This window comes from Panicum hallii, chromosome 9, assembly GCF_002211085.1.
Source record: "Panicum hallii strain FIL2 chromosome 9, PHallii_v3.1, whole genome shotgun sequence".
Classification (NCBI taxonomy): Eukaryota; Viridiplantae; Streptophyta; class Magnoliopsida; order Poales; family Poaceae; genus Panicum; species Panicum hallii.
In genome coordinates, this window is record NC_038050.1 from 9,671,579 (window position 1) to 9,698,057 (window position 26,479).

General features: G+C 49.6%; 4 protein-coding genes across 4 annotated transcripts; 2 read left to right on the plus strand and 2 right to left on the minus strand.

Annotated features, from left to right (window-relative positions):
- Positions 1–1,182: 1,182 nt before the first annotated feature.
- Positions 1,183–5,081, minus strand: LOC112877629. Its single transcript, XM_025941976.1, has 2 exons — positions 4,749–5,081; positions 1,183–1,757 (listed from the first exon to the last, which is right to left on the minus strand). The coding sequence occupies exons 1-2, from the start codon at positions 5,026–5,028 to the stop codon at positions 1,534–1,536; spliced, it is 504 nt and encodes a 167-aa protein (XP_025797761.1). The 5' UTR covers positions 5,029–5,081; the 3' UTR covers positions 1,183–1,533.
- Positions 5,082–8,644: 3,563 nt separating this feature from the next.
- LOC112878215 (patatin-like protein 3) lies at positions 8,645–9,985 on the plus strand. Its single transcript, XM_025942647.1, has one exon. It carries the CDS (start codon positions 8,645–8,647, stop codon positions 9,983–9,985), a length of 1,341 nt encoding a protein of 446 aa, XP_025798432.1.
- A 510-nt stretch (positions 9,986–10,495) lies between these two features.
- On the plus strand, positions 10,496–14,667 carry LOC112873494 (26S proteasome regulatory subunit 6B homolog). Its single transcript, XM_025936452.1, has 6 exons — positions 10,496–11,162; positions 12,083–12,313; positions 12,480–12,638; positions 12,955–13,107; positions 13,665–13,748; positions 14,204–14,667. Exons 1-6 carry the CDS (start codon positions 10,668–10,670, stop codon positions 14,336–14,338), a joined length of 1,257 nt encoding a protein of 418 aa, XP_025792237.1. The 5' UTR covers positions 10,496–10,667; the 3' UTR covers positions 14,339–14,667.
- A 1,674-nt stretch (positions 14,668–16,341) lies between these two features.
- LOC112875817 (patatin-like protein 3) lies at positions 16,342–17,960 on the minus strand. The gene has a single exon (XM_025939799.1). The coding sequence runs from the start codon at positions 17,857–17,859 to the stop codon at positions 16,519–16,521; it is 1,341 nt and encodes a 446-aa protein (XP_025795584.1). The 5' UTR covers positions 17,860–17,960; the 3' UTR covers positions 16,342–16,518.
- Between the last annotated feature and the right edge of the window lie 8,519 nt (positions 17,961–26,479).

A 26,479-nucleotide genomic window follows, 5' to 3' on the forward strand; every position in this document is an offset into this window, starting at 1 on the left:
GGCCCCCTCCTTCCTCCATCTCTCCTTGTTTCTCTTTTCTTCTTCTTTTCCCCTCTCTCCTTCTCCTCCTTCCCCTTTACCTCCAATGGAGTTGTTGAAGCCCCCCTGCACACCTCCTAAATCCGCCCCTGTATATACGTGTTACGGATCAGGGGCGGAGCCAGAAATGGCTTTCACCCCAGGCTGGGGGTGTGGGCATGTGCTGGATTACTTGAATTTGAGTCAAATCCTAGTAATTGAGATATAGAATATGCACAAAATTAATCGAGGTAAACTATGCTTGACCCGTGCTGCAGCCCGCCCAGCACGGTGCCTAAATCCGCCCCGTTACGGATAGGACTTCATCATTACAATAGCATGGCAGGAGTTCAATAACCTAGGTGTTGGCTCGCCTATAATCAAAGTATAGAATTTGATATTAGTTGCATATATATTTGAAGGCTTCTCGTGGAAGGACTCTGACGACGATCATTTATGGGGAATCGAACACAATACAAAGTTTTATGAAAAAAAATTCCAACTAGGACGAATAAAATGATTTTAATGTATTACAGTTAAGAATAAAATAGGCACCCAAATTCCTTTGACAGTGATTTGAACTCATGTGGTCTTGGCGTACATCCACACATACTGCAACCAAATTAGGCTCAATTCCTTCAAAGCATTTTGGATCGTGCTTGCCTTCAAACTAGATAACGAAAGAGGACACAAGAACTGAGAAATCATCGATAAATAGACAGAATGGACGGATCATTGTATTCTTTTCTTCTGATAGGGATGACCATCAATGATCGTTTGATGAATATGTACCATCGTAAAAGAACAAATAAGCTGTCCGCTACCGCTACCACAAAATATTTGGAAAATAGGAGGGGAAGAGAAAAAGAGAGCTGCAGGCTGCAGATTCACGCTAAAGTTTGTGCTTAGTTGCTTACATTCCACGCAACCTGAGACAAAAAAGGAAGGCATTTGCGTGCACAAGCAACGGCATCCACTCGATAAGAACACCGGCACCAGCCGCCACTGCACTGTGTATGGCAGAGTCACCAGAAAACCATGTGGTGCTGGTAAGCGGTAACAGGGAGCAATGGACGTAAGTAGGTACCAGCTACTGGCAACAAAATTGCAACGGTGTAGTAGTGTAACATCTTCTTCACTGATACACATAAGTGGAACACGTGATTGAAAATTCTAGCTAGTAGCAAACGTGATTGAAAATTCTAGCTAGTAGCAAACTAAAAACCATTGTTCCATACAGTTTCGTGCTGAATATCAAACCAGCAGACCAAAACAAGCAATTTCTGTATACGATACCCCACAGAGTGTCATCATATGCATAGTGCAGCATCATGTAAAGAGGCACATACCCTCTTCCAACCTGCCATGTTCAGTGACGTTTTTTTTTTTGCAGCCTATAAATAAAACAGTGAGTTTACTATCACTCTACCAGAAGTTCTTATTCATCATGCTCTTTATGATCAAAATCAGACTATCGCAGAAACAGATATGGAGTTCCCATGACAGAGCTAGGTGTCAGACATTGAACCCTTCAGCTCTCAGGCATTGCAGATGGGCTTCTATGAACTTTCCGCAGGCATCCTCGCCATTCTGCACGATGCAGTCGTCTCTCAGCTTCTTCGTATCTGGGCAAGCGCAGCAGATCTTTTTCAGCTTGGTCTCGGGTGCAGGAGCTGTTGTGGCAGGTGGCTCCGCGGAAGCTGAAGCCTCAGTTTTCACAGATGCAGCGTTCCCCATCTCTGAAATGAAATGAAACAGCACTGATCAGTGTCGAATAGGACAGGACGACCAATGGTTGGATTATCTACAACATAAGATTTTAATGAACTGTCTACTTCTCCTTCACGCCATACATGTTTTACAGAATTGAAATATCTAGAGAATTTTATATGAATACTCTCGGTGCATACAGTATTCAACCATTCATATATCAGAACCAACCTAATATGGTAACATAGCTCCTTTCAGCAATAAAAGGCTTTTCACAAGCACACACAAATGGTCACTAAAACAGGGACACTGGGAAAACAGATCTAAATTGGCTAGGCACCTCAACAGCATCCTCAAAACTCAAGCTGTTGATGTTATGAACTAGAAGAGTTATGGTCAACAGAACTAAAACGTACTTACTAAGAAAACTGATGAGAATTTATACTAACCAGGCAAAGAATACAAGATAATAATAATGATTTTAAAAAATATTTGTATCCATTACACTTCGTTCAGCAAGGCCTTTACTCTAGTCAGCAAACATTTATCACCAGACACCGTTGGTAACAGACGCATGCTATACTACGATCAAGATACTTTAGCATGCATGATGTATCTTGCAATGCTTAACTTGGTCAGTATGTTGTTTAACTGCTTGCCCTGCAGTCCTGCTTGTGCAGCTGCTCGGAATTGAGCAAGACTAGGTTTGGATGGGGTTCAGCAGACCTTGTCCCTCGCATATTTGTGAAGAGTTCATATGAATTGGCTGCTTGAAAACGATGAGAAACATCCATACACGCGAAGCAATTCCTACAGATCGGTTATTTGTGCTCGTAATTCAAAGACGCCTTTGGTCAGCTTGGGTGTCTTTCCAAATTCCTAAAAACAAGGAAGCCTAGAGCCCTAGACATTTGATTTGGAATCTCACACAGCATCTGGATGTTAAAATTCAGTTTTCTATGGGTTCATTGCCAATCCATACCCTTGATGCCTAAACTACAGCCGACGGAAGAACTTAAGCCCTGTTTGTTTCCTCTTTTCTCAGACATGCTTAAATTATAAGCTAAGCGAAGTTTTTTTCTCACTTCTCGTAGTTCGAATCTCTGAAGCGGATTACCACAGAAGCGAAAATAAGCAGGGCGTTTGGTGGGATTATCATTTATTTCCACCGATAAATCGATTATAATCGGAAACAAACAAGGCCTTAATCCCCCAGCAGAATCCTGAAGACAAAATCGAAACCCTTCTACTCTCCCGTACGCAAACCAACCCCTAACAACGTGAATAGCGTACCAAATCTACAAGCACTCTCAATCACAAAGGTGCTTGTACTCGCAAGTCGCAATGAACTGGAGTGAGGAGTTAGGGATTACCGAATAGGAGTTCCTGGAGCCTAAGAGCGCGGGCGCAAGCTCGAATTCACGGTGTTGATCTGACTCCAGAACAATCTCACAAAGCCGGAGGGAGAATGGGAGAAGCAATCGCGCGCCGCCACACGCGGAGACGAGAGGGTTTTTTTTTTAGGTTAGACGAGAGGGTTCTAGAAGGCAGTGCGGCGTGGAACCGAATATAAACGAGCCGCCTCCGCCGTCACAGCTCCTAGAGACATTGGTTTCAGGGATTGGTTGGATTATTGAAACGGGGGCCCTAGAGGCTAGGAGCCGTGACGGCGGAGGCGGCTCGTTTATATTCGGTTCCACGCCGCACTGCCTTCTACAACCCTCTCGTCTAACCTCAAAAAAAAAGAACCCTCTCGTCTCCGCGTGCGGCGGCGCGCGATTGCTTTTCCCATTCTCCCTCCGGCTTTGTGAGATTGTTCTGGAGTCAGATCAAAACCGCGAATTCGAGCTTGCGCCCACGCTCTTAGGCTCCAGGAACTCCTATTCGGTAATCCCTAACTCCTCACTCCAGTTCATTGCGACTTGCGAGTACAAGCACCTCTGTGATTGAGAGTGCTTGTAGATTTGGTACGCTATTCACGTTGTTAGGGGTTGGTTTGCGTACGGGAGAGTAGAAGGGTTTCGATTTTGTCTTCAGGATTCTGCTGGGGGATTAAGGCCCTGTTTGTTTCCGATTATAATCGATTTATCGATGGAAATAAACGATAATCCCACCAAACGCTCTGCTTATTTTCGCTTCTGTGGTAATCCGCTTCAGAGATTCGAACTACGAGAAGTGAGAAAATCTTCGCTTAGCTTATAATCTAAGCATGTCTAAGAAAAGCGGAAACAAACAGGGCCTAAGTTCTTCCGTCGGCTGTAGTTTAGGCATCAAGGGTATGGATTGGCAATGAACCCATCGAAAACTGAATTTAAACATCCAGATGTTGTGTGAGATTCCAAATCAAATGTCTAGGGCTCTAGGCTTCCTTGTTTTTAGGAATTTGAAAAGACACCCAAGCTGACCAAAGGCGTCTTTGAATTACGAGCACAAATAACCGATCTGTAGAAATTGCTGCGCGTGTATGGATGTTTCTCATCGTTTTCAAGTAGCCAATTCATATGAACTCTTCACAAATATGCGAGTTCCGAGCAGCTTGGTCAATTCCGAGCAGCTGCACAAGCAGGACTGCAGGGCAAGCAGTTAAACAACATACTGACCAAGTTAAGCATTGCAAGATACATCATGCATGCTAAAGTATCTTAATCGTAGTATAGCATGCGTCTGTTACCAACGGTGTCTGGTGATATAAAAATGTTTGCTGACTAGAGTAAAGGCCTTGCTGAACGAAGTGTAATGGATACAAATGTTTTTTAAAATCATTATTATTATTATCTTGTAATCCCATTGGCGCACAGAGTTATCACCATGGAACTGAAGTAAAGATTGTGGCCTAGAAGCACGTTCAGCTTTGGCAGCACAAGAGTCACGATGGCGACGCAAATGGCCAGTACCGCCACTAGCACTTAACTGAGCTTTGCAATAGTGACATTTAGCAGCAGCATACCTCACTCTTTTACCTCGGGTGACCTTGTAGAGTTGCTCTAAGTCATTCCACACATCAGAGGTGGGTTTCCTACCTCGCTTGCTGACGGAAGTAGTACTGGCTGTACTCGGACTCGCACTATCTGTCGGCGTGGCTGGAGAAGCTTGGGGCTGACTTCCGCCGGCAGTGTCGTCGTTGCCGAAGCCGAACAGCGCGTCACGGTCGTCCATGTTGTCGTCGTGGTCGATGTAGGCCGTATCTGGCCGCGCGGCAGCAGCAGCGGCAGGGCGCCGGCCAGGGAGAGGCGGGGTCCCCCGCGACCTCTGAGGCGGAGGCGGAGTCGTCATGTCGCCGTCTCCTTGTCCTTGGGCCATCGGCAAGGGGTGGTGACGGGGTGGGCGGCGGCTGGGGGTGGGGGGGGGGGGGCGGGGGGCGGCGGCGGCAGGGGCGTAGCCGCGTGGGGCGGGCGTGCGGCGGCCGGGGGTGGGGGAGCGGGGGCCGGGCGACGACGGCGGCCGGGGGCAGGCCGGCCGGGTGGGGGGCGGGCGGCGGCAGGGGCGTAGCCGCGTGGGGCCGGCGTGCGGCGGCCGGGGGTGGGGGGGGCGGGGGCCGGGCGGCGGCCGGGGGCGGGGTGCCAGGGTGGGGGATTGGGGGCTGGCGGCTGGGCGGTCGGGTGGGGTGGGAATGGAACGTTAGGGTTTGGGTCAGGGGATTGGAAGTCTGTGTATATATAAGGAGGTAGGATTAGTGGGCTTTAATGGGCCTTTTTTTTTGCTTTAGGGGGCCTTTGATATGTGGGCCGTGCCAGGCCGGCCTGTGGGCTTGAAGTGCAGCCCAAGCACGGCCCACAATGGGGCCGTGCCGTGCCTGGGCCGCTCCAAAAATTACGGGCCGTGGGCCGGCCCATTAGGCCTGGTCCAAAAGTACAGCTATACGGCCGACGGACTGGGCGGGGTTTGATCCAGGATGAAAGGGACTATGGTGAAGATAAAACCAGTTTGACTGGTCTATGCGGAAAAAATTCTAACTGTAACTGTAATCAACCCTAAATGTTCGCGGATCAGGAATGTTGATGGATCAACGGTCCACTAGGGAGTAATGTTGGATGAAGATGGGCCTACATTATGGGCCACGAACGGGCTGCGTTGCATTTATCAACTTTATGTAACAAACTTGAGTATCTCAAAAAAAAATGTAACAAACTTGAGCACCCTACTCTCTCAAAAAGAAAAAAACTTAGCTCTCAAGCACATGAAATCCTATACAAATTGCGCGATTTTTTTTCTAGTGTCTGAGATTTATGCTATAGTAGATGTATTTGTTTAGGTTCGAAAACTAGCCAACCAACCTACATTATTAGGGATGATGGAGTGATGAAATCGAATCATATACAAAATTTTGAATTAGTCCATCCAAACATTGGGCCAGGTTTATTGAAAAAAATAATGAAGTGTGTATCAGGTGGGGGGCTCGTGGATGAATGATGTTCAAACATGACCATGGGAGTTTTAATTCCAATGAAAATGTTCGCTTAGTCTATTCAAAATGTTGATATAGGTTTGATAAATTGTTGAATCGAGTTTAAAAATAATATTAAGCATGTCCGGGGCGAGTGATTGGCGAGGCTTCAGTGCTTCACTAGCTGAGTTAATAGGTCTATTGGACTTCAAAGGCAAACACTCCGGAAATATTTAAAAATCAACTGAAAAAAGGAGGAAAATTTTAGTCAAAAAATGAGTTCGAGGTTCACAGGATGAGCTCCGAGAAGCTCCCCTTCATCCTCCCCGGCGTCTTCATCATCGACTCCGAGATCAGCAAGGACGACAGCAACAAGGCATCGCTGCTGGCCTGCTACTGCTCTACGCACAAAGTTCCTCGTGCACTCGCGCCCGCGCTCACGGCCTCCGATCAGGAGATATTCCAGGACACCAAGTCGTTCAAGCAGACCATCTTCACAGCGTGCAACTGGAACTCAACCAGTTCGGGCCAACGTCAAGCAGCGCGGCGACGTGCCTGGCCAGGAATACTTCTCGTATCTCGACCAGAAGGCGCAGCAGGTTGCGGTGAACCAGGCCAAGGTGGACGCGCCGATCATGGTGCTCAGGGTGCGGCAGGACCCTTTTGTAAAAGGAGCCCTGGAGGCAACACCGCCGGCGTCGCGGAGGGCCGCGCCGTCGCGAGGAAGAGCCGATCGTTCACGGGCGCTCATCCCCGCGGCGGCGTCCACCGATGGACGACGTGGCCGCGTTCCGGGGCGGCTTCGGCGGCCTCCCTAATGTCCACCACTCCACCCCGTTTGGCGTTTGCCAGCGGCACTGCCTGAGCTTTGCGCCGTTGCACGCCATGTCCCTGCCGGGACAGATCCTCCGCCGGCGTGCCCTTCGGCCAATTCATGCATGCCGCCTCCGTGGCGACGCGCCCTGGATGTCGTGAAGTGAACAGCCGCTCCGCCAAGACCCGTCGCGCGCACCAATGGATGTGCTGGAGCGAAGTAGAGATCTCGTGATTGGGAAGAGCCTGAGCGAAGCTTCCTCCTGTAATGGAAAAAAATGGGGGGAGGACGGCAGTGGCGGGCGACGTTGGGCAGGCTGGAGATGGAGATGGGGAGCCATCTGAGGGGTTTTATTGAAAGTATGAGTTCTACAACTTTACAAATAGACCCCTAATTTGGATCGCAATTACTAATCACGATCCAAATCAGGGATATACTGAAAATATCCAACAACCAATTTTACAATGGGGCCCCTGATTTGGATCGGGGTCATTAATCGTGATCTGAACTAGGGGATCTCATGAAAATATACAATCACACATTTTACAAGCGACCACTATTTAGATTCATTAATCGCGATCCGAACTAGGGGATCTCATGAAAATATACAATCAGACATTTTACAAGCGACCACTATTTAGATTCAGAGCGGCGGTGCGCGCCGGAGCAGTCGGCGAGTCTCGCAGCCGCCGTCGCCGCAGACCTCTGCTAGATCCATAGCCAGCAACTGGACTGGCCCTGTCGATTGTCATCGTCCCCTACGGCGGCGGCGATGGCGGGCGCCTCCTTCTTGGCGCTGGCATCGGAAGCCGAGAGCAACAACCAGAGCCAGTTGCTACTGTTTGTGGTGGCGCCGGCTATCGGGTGGGTGCTCTATAACATCCTGCAGCCGGCGCTGAACCAGCTGAAGTGTTGAACCGCATGCGGTCCGACTGAGTGAGCTTAACACCGCCACCATGGCGCCATGAGCGCTTGCAGAGTGTAATCCAGAGTCCAGCGCCACCGGCCATGGCTACGGCCTACAGGCCTCCGCAAAAGAAAGGCCGAGTCAGGTGGGTATTTGGTTTCCTGCAATTTATTTTAAGCTATGTCGCATCAAATGTTTCGATACTAATTAGAAGATTAAATGTAATTCAATAATAAAACTAACTGTATAAGTCTAGGTTTATTCACGAGATAAATCTATTAAGCATAATTAATCTAATAATTGTCAAATCATGAATTAATTAAGCCTAATAGATTTGTCTGGTGATTGAGCCTAGGGTTTTAAAATTTATTTTATCATTAGTTTATATTTAATACTTCTAATTAGCATCAAATATCCGATGTGATGGGATTTAAAATAAACGCCGGGAACCAACCACCTCTAAATCGCGACGGTTCCTTCCGGGTCTGACGGTTGAGCTGACCTCTGACCTGGCCTAGGTGCCGCTGGACTCCTCAGCGTCCTCGCCAAGCTCGGTGCGGCCGTCGCGCTCGCCTCACCGGCGGCACCACTGCCATGTATAAGCGCAGCCGGTGGCAACACTGCAAAAGGAGGCTGCCGACACGGGGTGCTGTGATGGCACCGGCGCGGTCGCACGGACCAAGCCATCGGGCAAGCCAGAGCCGGTGGCCGGCCATCATGAACAAGGCGGTCTTATAATCCGCCAGCTGACCCTGCCATTCTATCCCTCATCTTGCTGCTTGTACCTGTTCCATCCGAGGGAGCCACGGGGATGGAAGCGTACGCGGCGATGGCGTCGCGGCCCACCAAAGCCATGACCGTGGACAAGCTCAGCTACGAGATCTTCTCCCTGCTCGAGAGCAAGTTCCTCTTCGGCCCCGCCAATGGGTGCCTGTTCTCCGGCCCCGGGACTCCGGCGCGGGCGTTCCTCGACGGCGGGCGCGTGCGGGTGCTGGCCATCGACGGCTGCGGCGCGGGCGCCGAGGACGCGCTCCTGGCCGCCGCCGCGCTCGCGAGGCTCGAGGCCGGGCTGCGGGAGCAAGCCGGGGACCCCGACGCGCGCGTTGCCGACTTCTTCGACTTGGCCGCGGGCGCCGGCGCTGGGGGCGTGCTGGCCGCGATGCTGTTCCTGAGGGGCCCCGACGGGCGGCCGCGGTACTCGGCCCAGGAGGCGCTCGCGTTCGTCGCCGGCAGCGTCGGGGGGAAGGGCTGGGGCAGCCGGCGCGGGCGGTGGGCGAAGCTGTTCCGCGGCTCCCGCAGCGGCGAGCGGACGCTCCGGCGCGTGTTCGGCGACGCGACGCTCAGGGACACCGTGGCGCCGCTGCTCGTGCCGTGCTACGACCTCGCCACGGCCGCGCCCTTCGTGTTCTCGCGCGCCGACGCCGTCGAGAGCGACACCTTCGACTTCCGCCTCCGCGACGTCTGCGCCGCCACGTGCGCCGCGGGCGGCGAGCCCGTCGCCGTGAGGTCCGTAGACGGCCGCACGGCCATCGCCGCGGCGTTCGCGGGAGTGGCGGCCATGAGCAACCCGGCGGCGTCGGCCATCACGCACGTGCTCCACAACAAGCAGGAGTTTCCCCTGGCCACCGGCGCCGAGGACCTCCTTGTCCTCTCCATCGGCTCCGGCACCTCTGCCACCGCCTCCGACGGGGCGAGAACGCCGATGCCGACACGCTCGCCGTCGCCGCGGGAGGTGGCCTGCGTCACCGCCGAGGGCGTTGCCGACATGGTGGACGAATCAGTGGCCATGGCGTTCGGGCACGCGTGCGGAAGCAACTACGTGCGCATCCAGGCCGGTAAGGCGCCGACACCCCTCCACGTGGACACGGTCGCCGCAGCCGCGGGAGCGATGCTGGCGCAGCGGAACGTGGAGTCGGTCCTTTTCCGCGGGCGGAGGCTGTCGGAGCGGACGAACGCCGAGAAGGTGGACGCGCTGGCGACGGAGCCGGTGAAGGAGCAGGAGCGGCGGAGGTGCAGCCCGCTCCCGAACGTTGCCATCAAGGAGGTTGCCGCGGCGCGGCTGTCGTCGGCGACCACCGCATCGTCGGGCACCGCGACGGCAAGGACCGCGTCGACGATGCCGTCGCCGGCATCGTGGGATTCTCGCCGGTAGTTGAGTTAATTAGGTCGTGATGCGATGAGGATCTTCGTGTACATGCATGGCATGGTAGAGAGCAGTGACGTGTGTTCTTTTGGATAATGAGCCACCGACGCGTGGGCCGCATGTTTTGAAATGAACTCGTTTGGGAGTTGGGACACGAATGGGTCTGTGTAGACACTGTTCGGTTCAGCCACACAATGACACAAATCCTTTTTTTAAAAAAAGTCACACACCTTTTTTTTGGGGGAAAATCACATAAATTTAATGAACATCTTCTTCTTTTTTGAAAGGATTTTAATGAACATCTTCGCAAAAAAAAAGAACAATGGTATGTTTCGGAGATGGTTAGGATTCCGGCGGCGCCAAGGTAAAGAGGATGAATCAAAACAACTGGGTTGGGCTTGGTGCCTCTATGGGCTGAAAGGGCCTTGTAACGACGCCTGAGTCCTGACTAGGTGATTTCGTGGCCCATATGTGGCTTCGAGGGGGTTTAGGTCCTAGATGCGCTGCAACGTTCTTGCATCACAAGTTGGTGACGGACTAGAACTCCGAAATCTCCCCCATAAAATTCTCTCCGCGTTCCCCTCTTTGGACTCACCACTCGCGTTACGAAATCCGTCGCTCCCACCGTGGGCGATCTCACCGGCGGCGTCGGGATACACGAAAACCCTAACCCTCGCCTCCCCCGCCCGCGATGTCGGCCGCCGCCGTCGCCCCGACCCCTGCCGCCGCGGCCTTCCAGGTGGCGCCCCCGCCGTCGTACCCGGCCGCCCCCGCCGCCGCCGCGACCGCCGAGGGCCACGACGACGACCTGTACGGCCGCCTCAAGTCGCTCCAGCGCGCCCTGGAGTTTATCGAGATCCAGGAGGACTGCGTCAAGGACGAGCTCAGGAACCTCCGGCGCGAGGAGCTGCACGCGAAGGAGGAGGTCAAGCGGTGCCGCGCGACGCCGCTCGAGATCGGCCAGTTCATGGAGATGGTCGACGCCGACCACGGCATCGTGGGGCCCACCAGCAGCGGCACCTACTACGTGCGGGTCCTCAGCACCATCGACCGCGAGGAGCTCAAGCCCTCGGCGTCCGTCGCGCTGGACCGCCACTCCCACGCGCTCATCGACGTGCTGCCGCCCGAGGCTGATTCCAGCATTTCGCTGCTCGGCTCGTCGGAGAAGCCCAACGTTACCTACAATGTGAGTTCCTGCTGCTGGAATTTCTCTCATCTGCCTGATTGCCTCAAACCCTTGTTGAATTTATGGCTGCTTTGCTGTTTGTTTGGAATCCTAGACATGCCCTGCTATTATTATTAGTCTGTTTTGACTCTGGCTTTGTTGATGCCATTGATAGCGGTAAAATTCGTAGTAGTTTCAGTGCCAACTTTTATCGGCTAGTTGTTGCAAAGTGTGACAAGCCTATTTGTGGCCACAGGACTACTCAAATTTTCCTAACATGATTTGAGTATTTGAAAAAGCACATGAACCAAACACCAACTTAACATCGATATTTTGGATGCTTCAGATAGATAGATAATTATTTACTGTCTTGCTGCATAGTGTGTAGTGTGTCTATGATGCTGGAATAAATCTTCGAACTCTATTGCTGATAGAACTAATAATTAAGATTTGTAATAGTGAGTACTTACTGAAGCAATTCTTTTCTAGTTCATAAAGTGCTACCCCAAACATAGTATTACTTTTTTTCCACTTGATGCACCACCAATAGAGTGATATTAATCACATAATCGTATGATTCGAAAAATAATCAAAATACTGGATAAGATGGGCTGAATTTTTATATTATATGCTTTTAATATGAACAAACTCTCAATGAGCTGCTACTTTTTTTTTCTCTATCTTGTACCAATTGATTAACAGCGAGCTATTTACATCATGTCAGAACTTACTAAAAGAGTATTTGATAAAATATTAAAAATTAGACACGACACATCTTAAAATTAGTTAAGAGCTTAATTTTTGCTTGTTTATTTCAATTTATCTTGAGACTGAGACCTGCATGCTGGGTGTTGTAAAACATGACATATTCTTGAACCTGTAGTGTTGTCACTTATTATAAATGGAATATTTACAACTCACTGCTCTCTTACTCTGTTCAGGATATTGGAGGATGTGATATCCAGAAGCAAGAGATCAGGGAAGCTGTTGAGCTACCCTTGACACACCATGAATTGTACAACCAAATTGGTATTGATCCTCCAAGAGGTGTGCTATTGTTTGGTCCTCCCGGTACTGGCAAGACCATGCTTGCCAAAGCTGTGGCACATCACACAACTGCTGCTTTTATCAGAGTAGTTGGTTCGGAATTTGTACAGAAGTACTTGGGTGAGGTAAGTTGGGGCAATTATAATATGAACTACCCTTCCAATTTGTTGCCAAATAACTGGTAGCAACTTCTTTCAAGTTGTATGTGTATGTTTGATGATCATAGATATTCTTATGGTTCCAGATTTATCGTTTCTGTTCTGATGTATTCTCCTTCTAACTCTTTTTTAGGGCCCTAGGATGGTTCGAGATGTATTCCGTTTGGCTAAGGAGAATGCCCCTGCTATCATATTCATTGATGAGGTTGATGCAATAGCCACTGCACGTTTTGATGCTCAGACTGGTGCTGATCGAGAAGTTCAGCGTATTCTTATGGAGCTACTCAATCAGGTAAATGTTCCGGTTACGATATCATTGTGATCTTAGAAATTTGGAGTAGATTTGTCCAGTTATCTTGAAAACCTCGTATTGGTCAACAAGCAAACCTTTTCCAACTGAGAAATCTATGAAAGTTGCATCAAGTTAAATTTGAAAATCTCAGTTATCTTCATTCTAATTTGTGAAGTTCTTCTATGGTCTGATAAAAGAGGAAAAATGAAAAACTATAATGTCAGAAATTATTTGTCATCTTTAAGAGCCAACTTGGGAAAATGCTAAGATACAAATTCCAAATTCTTTTCTAATAATCTGGCCGTGCATGTTTCAGATGGATGGATTTGATCAAACAGTAAATGTGAAGGTTATAATGGCAACTAACCGGGCAGATACTCTAGATCCTGCTCTGCTGCGTCCAGGTAGACTTGACAGAAAAATTGAGTTCCCTGTTCCTGACCGACGGCAGAAGAGGCTTGTGTTCCAAGTAAGTTTTGTTTTCTGAAAGCTTGTAGTATGTGAAGTGCCACAGCTTGCATGTTAGTTTGAAGGATGTTATAGCGAGTGCTGTATCAATTCTTGTTCTTTCACTTGGTGCCATTATATCAATTCTTGTTCTTTCACTTGGTGCCATTATCACTCTTCAAATGGATTGCTTCAGCAGAGCAAAGCACAACACATATCTACCAATTCTGAGCATTTCAATTAAGAGACTTGTGCAGATAGCTATTAAACCGCACATGGTTTTCTTCGTTTGGGATCAATGAGCCTTTAGAATCATGTCATGCCAACTGCCAACTTGTGCTGCACAGATGCAGATGCTCATCTTTAGGCTGTCTTCATTCCTTACCGCGTAAAGTAACTGTTAATATATACAGGTCATGTGTTTGTGGTATAGTTTGCATATTGGTTTCAGTTAAAGTTTTTTTCTTTGTTGCAATTTTCCTTTTCATATCCATCTGTCATCCCCAGAGTATTCAGTGTGGAATTTCTCCATTGCTAGATTGTTTCCCCCTGTCGTAACTGACTGTTCTTTCACTTCAGGTCTGTACTGCCAAGATGAACTTGAGTGATGAGGTTGATTTGGAAGATTTTATTTCCAGACCGGATAAGATCAGTGCTGCAGATGTGAGGCTTCTTTCATTTGGACTTCTCAATTTAATCATTAAGTACTATGGTTGTGTTTTTAATTTTAAATCGGTAAATTTTGGAGAACTACACTTACATGAGCAAAACTATGTTTCAAATGGATACTTATGTGTGACGAGATGCAGCAATTTGCATGTTGATTTTTTTTTAATTTATTGCTCATATTAATTATAGTTATCATGCACTTCCATTTGCAAATTATGCATGTCTCTTTTCATCTTTTAGTACGAGTGGAAAACTTCTGCTGATGGCTGAATTAATGCAAATACCTTCTCAATTTTTACTCTTGATATGCAATGCTATACTACTTTCCTCCTTATACCATGCACATAGATATGAAATGTTCTGCTGGAAAGTTATACATCTAATAATGTAATTTGGACATACCTTTGGTATTTAACATGTTTTTTAACGCTTTATCAATACCTTTTTAGATCGCTGCTATATGTCAAGAAGCTGGGATGCATGCTGTCCGCAAGAACCGGTATGTCATCCTCCAAAAGGACCTTGAGAAGGGCTACCGGACCAACGTGAAGAAGCCTGAGACGGACTTTGACTTTTATAAGTGAAAAAAGCATGAATGTTAGAAATGCAGTCGTTGACTAATTGCTCCATAGTACACGACTTCTGCCATTTGTACTGACAAGCTTGGACATGCCATGTCGGACTCATACTAGGTAGTAGTAAGCGACAATGACTTCAATTCAAACGGGCGTGATGCCCTGATGCCTTCTGCCGCCTGCTGGTGTGACAAATCCACCGAACCTTAGATTACATAGATGATATATAGGTCAGTCGTGTGGATTTTGTACTACCAGCAGTTTTCTGATAATCGAGTCTGGCACTTGTCCTCCCTCTCTAAAGTTGAAGTGGCCACCCTTTTTTTTTTATGCTCGCATTAATCTGTCCATTTGACACGAACCTTTGGCGTGTACGTACGTGCAATTCAGTGCTAGCTGGTGGTATGGTACGAAGCAAATGATTGTTCGGGTGTAGTTTGATAGTTTGCTCTTTCGAGCCTTTTTTTTGTAATGATTACAGTTGTTGAGAGAAACAAGCTTGAAGATTACATAATGTACCTATTTCTAGTATCAATTTGTCAAACGTATATAAACATGAACATTGTAGCAATACGCCAGTACTAATCCCAGCAATTTAACCCTCAAGAAAAGAAAATCTCGACAATCCCGTTATATGTCATCAGTTTTTTCCCCTTAAGAAAATGGCTATCGTGGTCTGTGGACACATGGTTGAAGGACCAGATAAGATAATGATCAACTTGCCAATCATCAGGGCACCAATCAAGCCGAAAGGATGCCCCGACAATGCCGGGCCAGAGCCGTGGCAGGCAGCCATGAGTGGGAAATCATGGCCGCCACCGACTGGGAATCATTGGAGATTTGGAGCTCAGCCCAGCAGCGACAAGGATGCCCCGACACATCCGCGCGCGGCGATCATTGGATCGGAACCGGGGAACATGCGGTCGTGCGGACGCAAAGGCGACGGACGGTACGCGAGCCCAACCGACGCCCGTGGGTTGGGCGCGTGTACAAGTGTATACTTGAGTGGTGGTCGTACTCGTACAAGCGCCGCGTCCTGCCATGTGGCACGTACAAGTGCGGACGAAGTGGTGTGGTGGTCGCCGCCGGTAGCCAGCCGCCTTGGCGCCGGCAGCGGCGGGCGATGCACGCCTCGCCCTCCCCTCGCGGCGCAAATCACGGGCCAAGGCGAGGTGCCCGCCGCACCCGCAAGCCCACCCACCCACCGCCGCCACCGGGGCACCCGTGCGCGCGTGCTGGTCAAACCAGAGGGTCGTCGCTAGGCGACGGGCTCCAGCTGGGCGGAATCTGAATGCTAGAATGCTAGGGACCAGCTGCAGCGCACTCCCTCCATTGCCACGTGTATCTACTTATTTGTGGCAATGAGATCATAACTTCAACAACAATCGCTGTAAGGAAATGAGATCATAACTATAAGGAAATTTGCCGGGTGCCATGAGAAAATCACAACCACGTCAGCAAAATATGTGTCACACTAAAACGTAAGAGATTGACAAAATTTATCATTTTCGCATCTTTCCTCCACGCTGACAGTCGATGTACTGACAGTAAGAGATTAGGATTTTTTTTCTGCTGCGATAAATATGTAGGGACATTTGTAAAGATTGCAATAAGAGAATATGCACTTGTAAGGATGAAAAAAAAAATATCCCTTGCATAGCGAGGGACTCATTTTCGTGCGCACCATTGGAGCCGAGACCTTCCTTTGCTGCTCTTTAGTGTTGGAGATAACAATCAAAGATTAGCCCTTGCTCTAGATACATGTAGGAGCCCGTGGATGCATTTAGGCACAAGCTCCGCCATTGCTGCTTTGCTAATCTAGTTAGGCCGCGGATTAAACGCTCTCTGTCTCGAACTAACCACTGTGGGTCTCTCCACAGCCATGGTCCATGCCATGCTTGGGTGCCGCCTCTCCGGACGTCTCACAATGGTAGGTCTAGTCTAGCTAGCCTCATTGATCATCTCTGACCCACTGAAGATGGAGAAGATACCATTTTGGAGAACAATAGTCGTGCTCGGTGAATTCTGGTAAAGAAATTTCATTCCCAAACTTTTGCAACCCGCACGCTAGTGCCTAATTCTTGCAAAGAAAAAAGGAACACACGTCACGCCTAGCCTAGTCAGTGACATGCAGTGTACACATTACACAGGATCCTCGTCATCAGTGACAAATTTCATTAACCCAACGCCTACCGGCGAGAATCCCACGACGCCGGCGACGGCATCGTCGACGCTGTCCTCGCCGTCGCGGTGCCCGACGACGAAGTGGTCGCCGACGACAGCCGCGGGGTGCCGACCTGCTTGATGGCCACGTTCGGGAGCGGGCTGCGCCGCCTCCGCTCCTGCTCCTTCACCAGCTCCGCCGCCAGCGCGTCGACCTTCTCGGCGTTGGTATGCTCCGACAGCCTCCGCCCGCGGAACAGCACCGACTCAACGTTCCTCTGCGCCAGCATCGCTCCGGCGGCTGCGGCCGCCGTCTCCGCGTGGAGCGGGGTCGGCGCCTTGCCGGCCTGAATGCGTACGTAGTTGCTTCCGCACGTGTGCCCGAACGCCATGGCCACTGATTCGTCGACCATGTCTGCGACGCCCTGGGCCGTGACGCGCGCCAGCTCGCGCGGCGATGGCGAGCGTGTGGGCATCGGCGTGCTCGACCCGTCGTAAATTGTAGCGGAGGCGCCGGCGCCGATGGAGAGGACGAGGATGTCCTCGACGCTGGTGGCGAGAGGGAACTCCTGCTTGTTGTGGAGCACGTGCGTGATGGCGGCGGCGGCCGGGTTGCCCATGGCCGCCACTCCCGCGGACGCCGCGGCTATGGCCGTGAGACCGTCGACGGACCTCATGGCGACGGGCTCACGGCCAACGGCGCAGGTGGCGGCGCAGACGTCGCGGAGGCGGAAGTCGAAGGTGTCGCTCTCGACGGCGTCGGCGCGCGAGAACACGAAGGGCGCGGCCGTGGCGAGGTCGTAGCACGGCACCAGCAGCGGGGCCACGGTGTCCCGGAGCGTCGCGTCGCCGAACACGCGCTGGAACACGCGGTCGCCGCTCCGGGAACCGCGGAATATCTTCGCCCACCGCCCGCGCCGGCCGCCCCAGTCCTTCCTCCCGGCGTTGCCGGCCACGAACGCGAGCGCGTCCTGCGCTGAGTACCTCGGCCGCCCGTCGGGGCCCCTCAGGAACAGCATCGTGGCCAGCACGCCTCCCGCGCCTGCGCCCGCGGCCACGTCGAAGAAGTCGGCCACGCGCGCGTCGGGGTCCTCGGCTTGCTCCCGCAGCTTGGTCTCGAGCCTCGCGAGCGCCGCGGCGGCCAGGAGCGCGTCCTCGGCGCCCGCGCCGCACCCGTCGATGGCCAGCACCCGCACGCGCCCGCCGTCGAGGAACGCCCGTGCCGGCGTCCCGGGGCCGGAGGACAGGCACCCGGCGCCGGCGCCGAAGAGGAACTTGCTCTCGAGCAGGGAGAAGAGCTGGTAGCTGAGCTTCTCCACGCCCATGGCCGTCGTCCGTGGCGACGCCGCTGCCGCGTAGGCTTCCATTCGCTGTGTGGCACGCTAGCAGGCAAACCGCACGAGAAGTGGTGTAGCGAGAATGCGAGACACAGGAGTAACTGGAGCTCGTGAATGCCGAGTGAGACCGCGATGGTGGACGCGTCCTAGTCCACTCTAGCCCCGGGTCTTTTATAGAGGCCGCCGGCGCGGGCTGAGCACCGGGTGCAGACGTGGCCGCGGCGCGCGCTCTCTCCCGCTAGCCTTGCCGGACAGCTAGCGTACGGACGCGCGGTGGCCATCTGATTTGGGATCGACGGCGCGATCGCGGGCCATCCGAAGGCGAAGGTGGCAGGAAGCGTCGTCCACTCCTCTTTGCTGGACGGATGGGCCGCCGCGCGCACGCGCACCCGACGGGGAAGTAGGAAGCTTCCTGCCCGATCGAGCCGCGCGGCCTGCAGACTGCAGTGCGACGCTGGCGTATGGGCCCGACCGACCTTGATATGGCCAGCGGCCATCCACCAGTCATCGGCGGAATCAGACGCCCGGTGGGCCGGATCACCGACGCGATCGGGATGGCGGGACAGCGGCGGACCTGCGGCGATCGCGTGCGCTGGCACTGCCGGCCGGAGGCGGCGGTGTCGTCCGCCGCAGGTAATGGCGTACGACCTCGGACCCTTCCGTGTCCGTGTGCTTCACTGTACAGGCACCCGATCGCAGTACAAGTGGGAGTAGAGTTGGTAGAAGATAATCATCTGCTCGTGTGCTGGGATTTTCAGTCCATCACTCCACTTGGCAGCAAAGCCTGGTAGCTGGCGTCCGTGAGGCTTAGCGTAATACTAACACCACGGATTTTACACGCTTAGCTGCTCTGTAAACGTGCTTACAGGTTTGGACTCTCGATCTCACGCACTAACGCCACCCCCTACGTGCTTACTACAACGGCAACGTATGCTCAAGGAGGTACCGTGCTTATATGCACATTTAAAATCCCACCCAACCATCTCAGATCCAAAGGCACCAGATAATTTTACGTTTCCCCTCTCCCACCTCCCCTCCTGTAGCTCTGGATTTCTTGCGTTTTGCCCCCTCGCCCAGACCCGACCCGGTAGCTGACCGACCCACTAGCAAACACCGAATCGTTTTTCTCCTTCTCCTGGCTTTCTCCGATCCATAAGGCAAGCTCCGCCGCCGAGATCAGGCACTCCGCCGCCGCCTTCTACCGGAGCTTGCGCCGCCGCCTCCTCACGGACCTTGCGCCGCGGCCTCCTCCAGGCACTTCATCGCTGCCTCGTACGCGACGAAGCGCCGGCGCCTCCTGTTAGGGTTGGACGCGCAGCCACCGGCCGCCACCTTCCATGCCGGCGCCGGCTTCTCCTCCAAGCCGTGGCCGTCCCCTCCTCCTTAGGTCAGGACGCGCCGACATGATGGACATGCCGCGCCCCTGTGCTAAAGGAGTGGCCGCGCCCAAGCCACGTTCTCATTTTTTTTTCAAAACAGAGTGTGGAAGCGGTCATTTTGTTGTAATTTTGTCTGTTCTTTATCAACTCAGGTTGTACACTTGGTGATTGTGTTGCCAATTAAGTGAAATAAAATTCAGTGTTGCCAATTCAGTGAAATGAAATTCAGTGTTGCCAACTGTGAAGCAAGTCTGCTTGTGTTGTTGGATGGTGATGAATATTCAGTAGACAGAGCCCCTAGTGCTTCTGTCGGTGTTGCCAATTGTGAAGCAAGTCTGTAGCGTAATCACAACAACAGCATGCTGTTGTACTGGCCGACGGAAGCAGTCTGCTTGTGCTGTTGGATGGTGATAAATATTCAGTAAACATAGCCTCTAGTTCCATACAAAAAGTATCAATGAATGTAATTGAAATGCTAACAGTCCGTAAAGCAAAAAGACACAAAAGCTACACTACCGAGATGGTGCCTCGTGATTGGCATTCTTTCTCTTCCGTGGTTTAGGAAGCTCCTTAGACTTCTTGATTCTTTACTCTTTCCCTTCGATAGAACATCAGTTGGTGCATGTATATTAATTTGATCCGGAATTTGGCAACCAATGAAACCCTCATACTCGTCTCGTCTAGTTTGCACTGCGGTAGGTAAAATGTGACCAAGAGAAGCTTCTATGTTCATAACACTTGAAACTAAAAAATCCATACCTTCTTTTGAACCCTTCGCTTGTTGAATCAAATCTTCTACCTTGTTTCTCACCGTTGATATCTTTTTCCAGTTTTCCACTTCATTTGCATCTATGGGCTTCTCGTCCAATAAGTTTCCTTCTTCATCGTACACTCGCTCTCTATGGAAACAAGTATAAAAAGAGTAAATTATGTTTAGAAAAATGATATAGTATGTTAGAAAAATATACTTGTGGTGGCTTTTACCTCTTGCATCGAATTTTGAACCTTTTTAAAATGTAAGCTAAAGGTAGTTCTTCAAGCTCTTCACCTTTTGCTGCCAAAATGATATGGCGACATGGAATCCCCACTGTCTCAAATAACATGCACGAGCAGCACCCAAATATATCTGATGTGCACCATCAAACCACCCTGTCCTTCATGGACCCGTCATTAATGACCACCATTTTTACACTCTCAAACTCTGTAATGCTAACAACTCTGCAGTGGTCTCTAGCAGCTTGCACTTCTGTTTGGAATTTTTTGAACACGTTACGTGTGTATAGCATGCTACCTTGTTTTTCCACGGACCATCCTGGCTGCAGCGTGGCATGTACAGTCATATGGTCTTCCTTTAACTCCTCTTGCCGCTGGCATTCCAATGTTGTATCAAGTCTAAGCCAAAACTCAACAAAAGATAATTTACGGTGGATAAAGCGATTAAAGAACGAGTTTGCACTTTCAGACCTTGAAGTTGTCCTAAGGAGCCCGGCAAGCGGTATATTCTGAAAATATGCTGGAATCCATGATTCACGAATATCATACCTATTAGCCAGCCATGCATTCCCCTCGAGACCGCACTTAATTATGAGAGCATTCCACTGTGTTTCAAACTCATCTCCAGTTTCTGAACCCCACACACAAGCATTCAAACTAGCCCAAAATAATTTGTCAGTTCTTGTTTCTGGACCAACCTTTTCTGGAACTTTCTCCATTATATGCCACATGCATAACCTGTGAACTGTATCTGGGAAAACAGAGGCAATTGCAGATCTCATGCTTCCATCTTCATCAGTCGTAATAAGACTCGGGGCTTTTCCTCCCATTGCCACAAGGAATGTCTTTAGCAACCATTCATATGACTCAATCTTCTCATTCAATAGAAATCCAGCCCCGAAAAAGACACTTTGCATATGATGGTTGACACTGATGAATGGTGTAAATTTTATGTTATACTGATTTGTGCTATATGTTCCATCAAAAGATACTAGATCACCGAAATAACTGTAGTTTTTTCTACTTGTAGCATCAGCCCAGAATATGGAGACTAATTTTCCATTCTCATCCACAACAAAATCATAAAAAATACAGAATTTACCTCTTTCTTCCGTTCTAGCTGTGCAACAAATAAATGTGCATTTGCATTCTTTATTTTTTCTCTCTAAGCCCCCGATAGTAGTTCTGAAGGTCCCGCTTCGTGTATCCTATATGGTTGAATCCCTTGTAGAATTCTATAAGCTTGTGAGGTACCTACACTTGCTTTGTGACATGTAAATAATGTATTCTTGGCCCTCTGACTGACTGAACGGTTTGATCGGAGGAAGGGAGCCTTGTTAGGTGAGCATAGTACATGATTATGTTGCTCAACCATTGAAGAGATGTGGTACTCCTTATCCGTACCCAGCTTCACGTATATATGCGCATCACAACCACATGTTGTCTCCACTTGACTCTTTCCTTTTTTAGATGGATCACCTGTCTCCTCCTTCCTCTTCTTGAAACCGTTCCTTGAACACAGAAACCTCTTATTCACAATCTCACCAAATAGTACATTCTAAGATCCAATACGAACTAAAAACCCTCCTTCATGTGCATATTCCTTGTAAAACTCTTCCACGTCCTTATAGTATCAAAGGACATTCCGGCAATAGGCTTCATTCCATCCACGCAGGCAGGCACGAATGATGAATACTGCAATATAATATTGCACGTACGATTAAATATGAACAAGGGCTGACTCTATGTACAAAGTACTTAAGAAAAGTAAAAGCCAAGAAAAGATCACCATTGTAGGCACGAAAGGATTTTTTGATGGTGTCCTGAAACAATGGGAAGATGATCCAACCGGTGTAGTAGAATCATCCAACCATGACTTGAACGAGAGGCGACGCGCAGCCTATACTCCATGGATGACGGCAGGGTGATCTGTAAGCTTGGCTGTGTGTCCGTCGTGGCTGGCGGCAGGAGGAGCAGAGGGAGTCGGGGTGTGCTAGGGACCTCATCGGCCTGTCTGGCCTGTACTACAGGGATGACGGCAGGAAGATGAGGGACATCGCCAGCCTGTACTCCATCGTTGGCGGCAGGAAGGGCAGGGATATCAGTCTGCACATCATGGCCGGCGGCAGGAGGAGCAGCAAGCTCGCCGGCCTGTAACTCCTGCCCATCATCGGTCCACATGGAAGAGCGGAGGGGCGCTGTCGGCAGGACGAGCAGAGGGAGTCGGGGTGTGCTAGGGCTTTTGCCGATCGGAGGAAGTCACGATCGGAGGAATCACAATCCCAGGAAAAAACGATCGAACCATGTGCTACCGGGTCGGGTCCGATTGGGAGGGGTGTTTTGTACAAATGAATTTGCACTGCCAGAGGGGAGGTGGGAGGGGGGAAGGGAAAAAAGACAGGGTGCCCTTGGATCTGAGATGGTTGGGTGAGATTTTAAATGTGCATATGAGCACGGTACCTACGTTGCCTACTACAACTGCCTTCAAGCGTGATTTCTCTGTAACAGATACAAGCTCATCAAGATTTGTGCTGAATCAGTTCATCTTTTATAGTTTTGACCAATCATGTCTATAAATATATATTATCTTAAATGAAGCAAGTTTTTAAAACAAATCTTCTGATGCATGTTGGTCTCGCGTATTGTCACTCTATATAAAATCTGAACTATTGATGGCTAAAATCTTCTGCTAAATCAGTTGCACGTGCTTTGAATTTGGATCGTGTCCCTGCCCTGGTACGGCCTGTGCGGTGCCTAGGCCGTTGCCGTCTGCACTTTCCGCGGCCTTTCGTCATGCCACCTAACTACCTAAGGTAGCTCACCCCTACACCAACTGATCTTTACCATCCGCTATCCCATCAAATTAATAAAGTGCAGTGCCTGGCAGACGCCATATCGCTTGAAGAAAGGGTGACCATCCAGCGTTCGGTGCATGCTTGCTGAGCACGTGGTTCGCGATGGCGCCCATCGGTAGATTGCGTCCGTGCTAAGCACTGCCGAAGGAAAATCCACTCAGGAGTCACGATAAAGGCCAACGCGTCGTCGTTACTTGTCAAAGAAATCGCCATCGCCTGGCTCGCCTCGCCTCCTGCACCATCGTCTCTCACTCTCTCTGCGCTGCCGCTGGCCTTCGTCGAGCCGGCAGTTGTACAATAGGGGGCGACGAGTCACCAAGGGGAACACGACGGCAACAACGAGCGAAGGTTAAAAGATGCTAGAGCATGATTGGAGTCACGCTCGCTTGGATGCGAGCCCGCGCTTCTTCCTGCCCCCGCTGAGCAGCACACCCCATCTTCAGATCCAGTCCTTCCTACGCATGCTCCCCCTCACCTTTCACCTCTCCACTCCGACAAAACATCCCCTTAGCCGTCGTCTTCGTTGACCTTAAGTCCCACGTTGTCGTCCTCCTCCTATTCTGCCCTGCCGCATATGTCGACATCAAATCCAGTTTTTTTTATGCGGCGTCGGCGTATTCAAGGGAAGCTGGATGACGGTTGGGATGCTGGCCTACGCACATCTCTCTCTCTCCAGCAGGCTAAGACATACCTTTCTTATACTCTCTCTGTTTTTATTATACAAATTAGTTTGGGCAGATTTCCTATAAAGGCATAGATCTTGCCCATTTGCAAGCATCTACTATCTTGACTTCTTGAGATGTGTTCTTTCATTTAGATGTAGCAATCATACCAAACAAGCAGCTTAAGGTCCTTACTGATTAATATTTACTATACTATCAATTTTTTTTATAAACTTTGCTCTACAGTGCATCTGAGAACTTAAGTAGCGAGCTGATAAGGTCTGTGCTGATTAATACATGATATGCATTCTGTATAAGCCTCTATATTCAACAAATCTAAGAACATGAATGAACCTCTCTGTACATGTATCAGAGACATGCTGAGCATTGGTGTCTATTATGATTACAATCTGTAGCTTGCCAATTAAGTGGTAAAGCATTGAGCTACTGCTTGAGTTTTCTATTGTGTCTTCGTGAGAAATAATTTGCTTATTATACCTCTTTTGCCGAGTAATGTTTGAGCCTTTGTTCTCATGATATTATTGCTATAATCAGCAGTTAATATTCATAGCTGCCGGCGGAGTGTGGCTGCAGTAGCCACCTTTTATCAAATTCTATCAAATTCACCGACAGTAATTTCAAATAGCGACTTTTGTTGCTATCTTATTTTATCCATTACTTCTGCTCCTATTTTAATATACCTTTTTTCTTTTATTTGCAGGATCAGATCTGCCATTACAAATTATTTCAACTACAAACTGGAGAGTACTTGGGCATTTTATTTCCCTTCTGACATGACCTCTAATTGCTATTACAAATAGGTGCCTATACTTCTGCATAACAAATAGAAGTACGAAGTGCACATCTGTATTTCTGAAGGTATCAGTAAACTAGTAGAGAAAACTTTATTTCCAAATTGAAAGTATATATGATTAGGCTTACCAGCTTATTCATAGCGCAAAGTATAACATGTTGGTGCATTTTTTACCCTCCCTTGAAATACATGACCCATGTTCTATGATATCCATGGTTACATGATTTTTGATTAGTGGATCAGATTGGCAAATGTGTCATACCACGTGATTGATGGGTTTGTTCTAAATTGGTTTCCACTGCAGTCATTTTTATATTGTTAATAATCATATAACTGTATTGTCATTTATATGCTTGCCTGATAGTTATGGTACACAAGCTACCAAATAAAAATATTCTCAGAGTAGCAGTAAGATGTGGCATTCATAAATTTTCCTGAGAACTTAGGTCTGCGGTTATATGGCAACACATAGGCTGTAAAGTAATGAAATATGGATATGTGATAGGATTCGATTTCAAAATTATGAATATGATCTATTGTAGACAGGTTTCTACCTCATTTCTCTTACAAGTTTCAAGGCATTTAGCTTAGATCGATTGATATGGGTAATTGGGCATGCAGACATGATCGTTGTTGATAGATTCGAACTTGAGTAAGGGCAAAGTTAAAAGGTAAGCTCTTGCAGATGTATTTATAAATCGATTGATGTGTTGTATAACATGACTAGCAGCTACTCATACTAGCTATTCTAGATGTATTTGATATACAAGATTTTTTGTGTGTGCTCTATACAGTTAAAAGTAGCGGTCATACAAACAAAGGTGTCCATCAAAATTTATTGTATTACTTCTATAATTACATTCGAAGTCTGCCAAGTATTTTTAGTCGGGGACTGCTATTGTCACAACTTTTTATGTTATTTTTCTTCTCTTTTCGATCTGTTTTCTCTTTTTCTGTGTGTAACGAGGACAGTACATCATCATTTTGGATCTTTTCCTATGTGCTAATATACTACATTAGTACAACATCATTATAACAAATATATATGATCCTTTGCTTTAAATTGTTAGTCTCACAACCAAAAAGGTTGAGGCATAATTTTCGGTGGTATCTAATAAACTGCATGATTAGAATGAAACAGGAACTGGCCACTGAAAAGATCAACAAATTAGATGCGCATAGTGTCGCACCATCTTAGACGCTCTGTTCTCCTAGCGCGCCGTTAGCGCGCCTTCCTTCCTAGTATCTCAAGTCGTGCACCCAACAGCAGATCGAAGAAACCAAGAGGATGCTGCAGTGAAAGAGTCACTGAAAAAATGTTAATTCCTTCAGTGCTACAAAAAATCTAGACTATTCTTTCACTGCCATAAAATTTTAGAAATTTCCCTCAGTGCCATAGAAATTTTGGTTTATACGTGAGTTCTATTCTATCACTTTTTTCCATCCATGTGCTGTTAACTAAGGTGTGGAAAGACGGATTTGCCCCTAGCCCCACACGTCAGTGCCTCTCTCCCCCGCTCGTGTGGACTCTGCCCCCGCACCGTGCGCCATCGTGCCCCCTCCCCCGTGGCCGCGCTCCGCTCTTCTAGCGCCGCGCATTGCCGTTCCCCGCCCCGACGGACCGAGCCGGTGCTTCGACGCCGTTTCCGCACTGGTCCGCCGCCGCCGCACTGGTTCGTCGCCGTCGCGTCCTTCTTCTCCCCGCCCTTTTGTCCACGCCGCTGCGCCGTGTTGGTCCACCATCGCACTGGTTCGCCGCCACCGCATCCTTCTTCTCGCAGTCCTTCCGCCCCCGCCGCTGCCATATTCACCATGCTGGTCTGCCGCCGCCGCCGCCGCGTCCTTCTTCTCCCCGCCCTTTCGCCCCCACCTCTGCCGCATTCGTCACGCTGTTCCGACGCCGCACTGGTCCGCAGCCGCCACGTCCTTCTTCTCCCCACCCTTCCG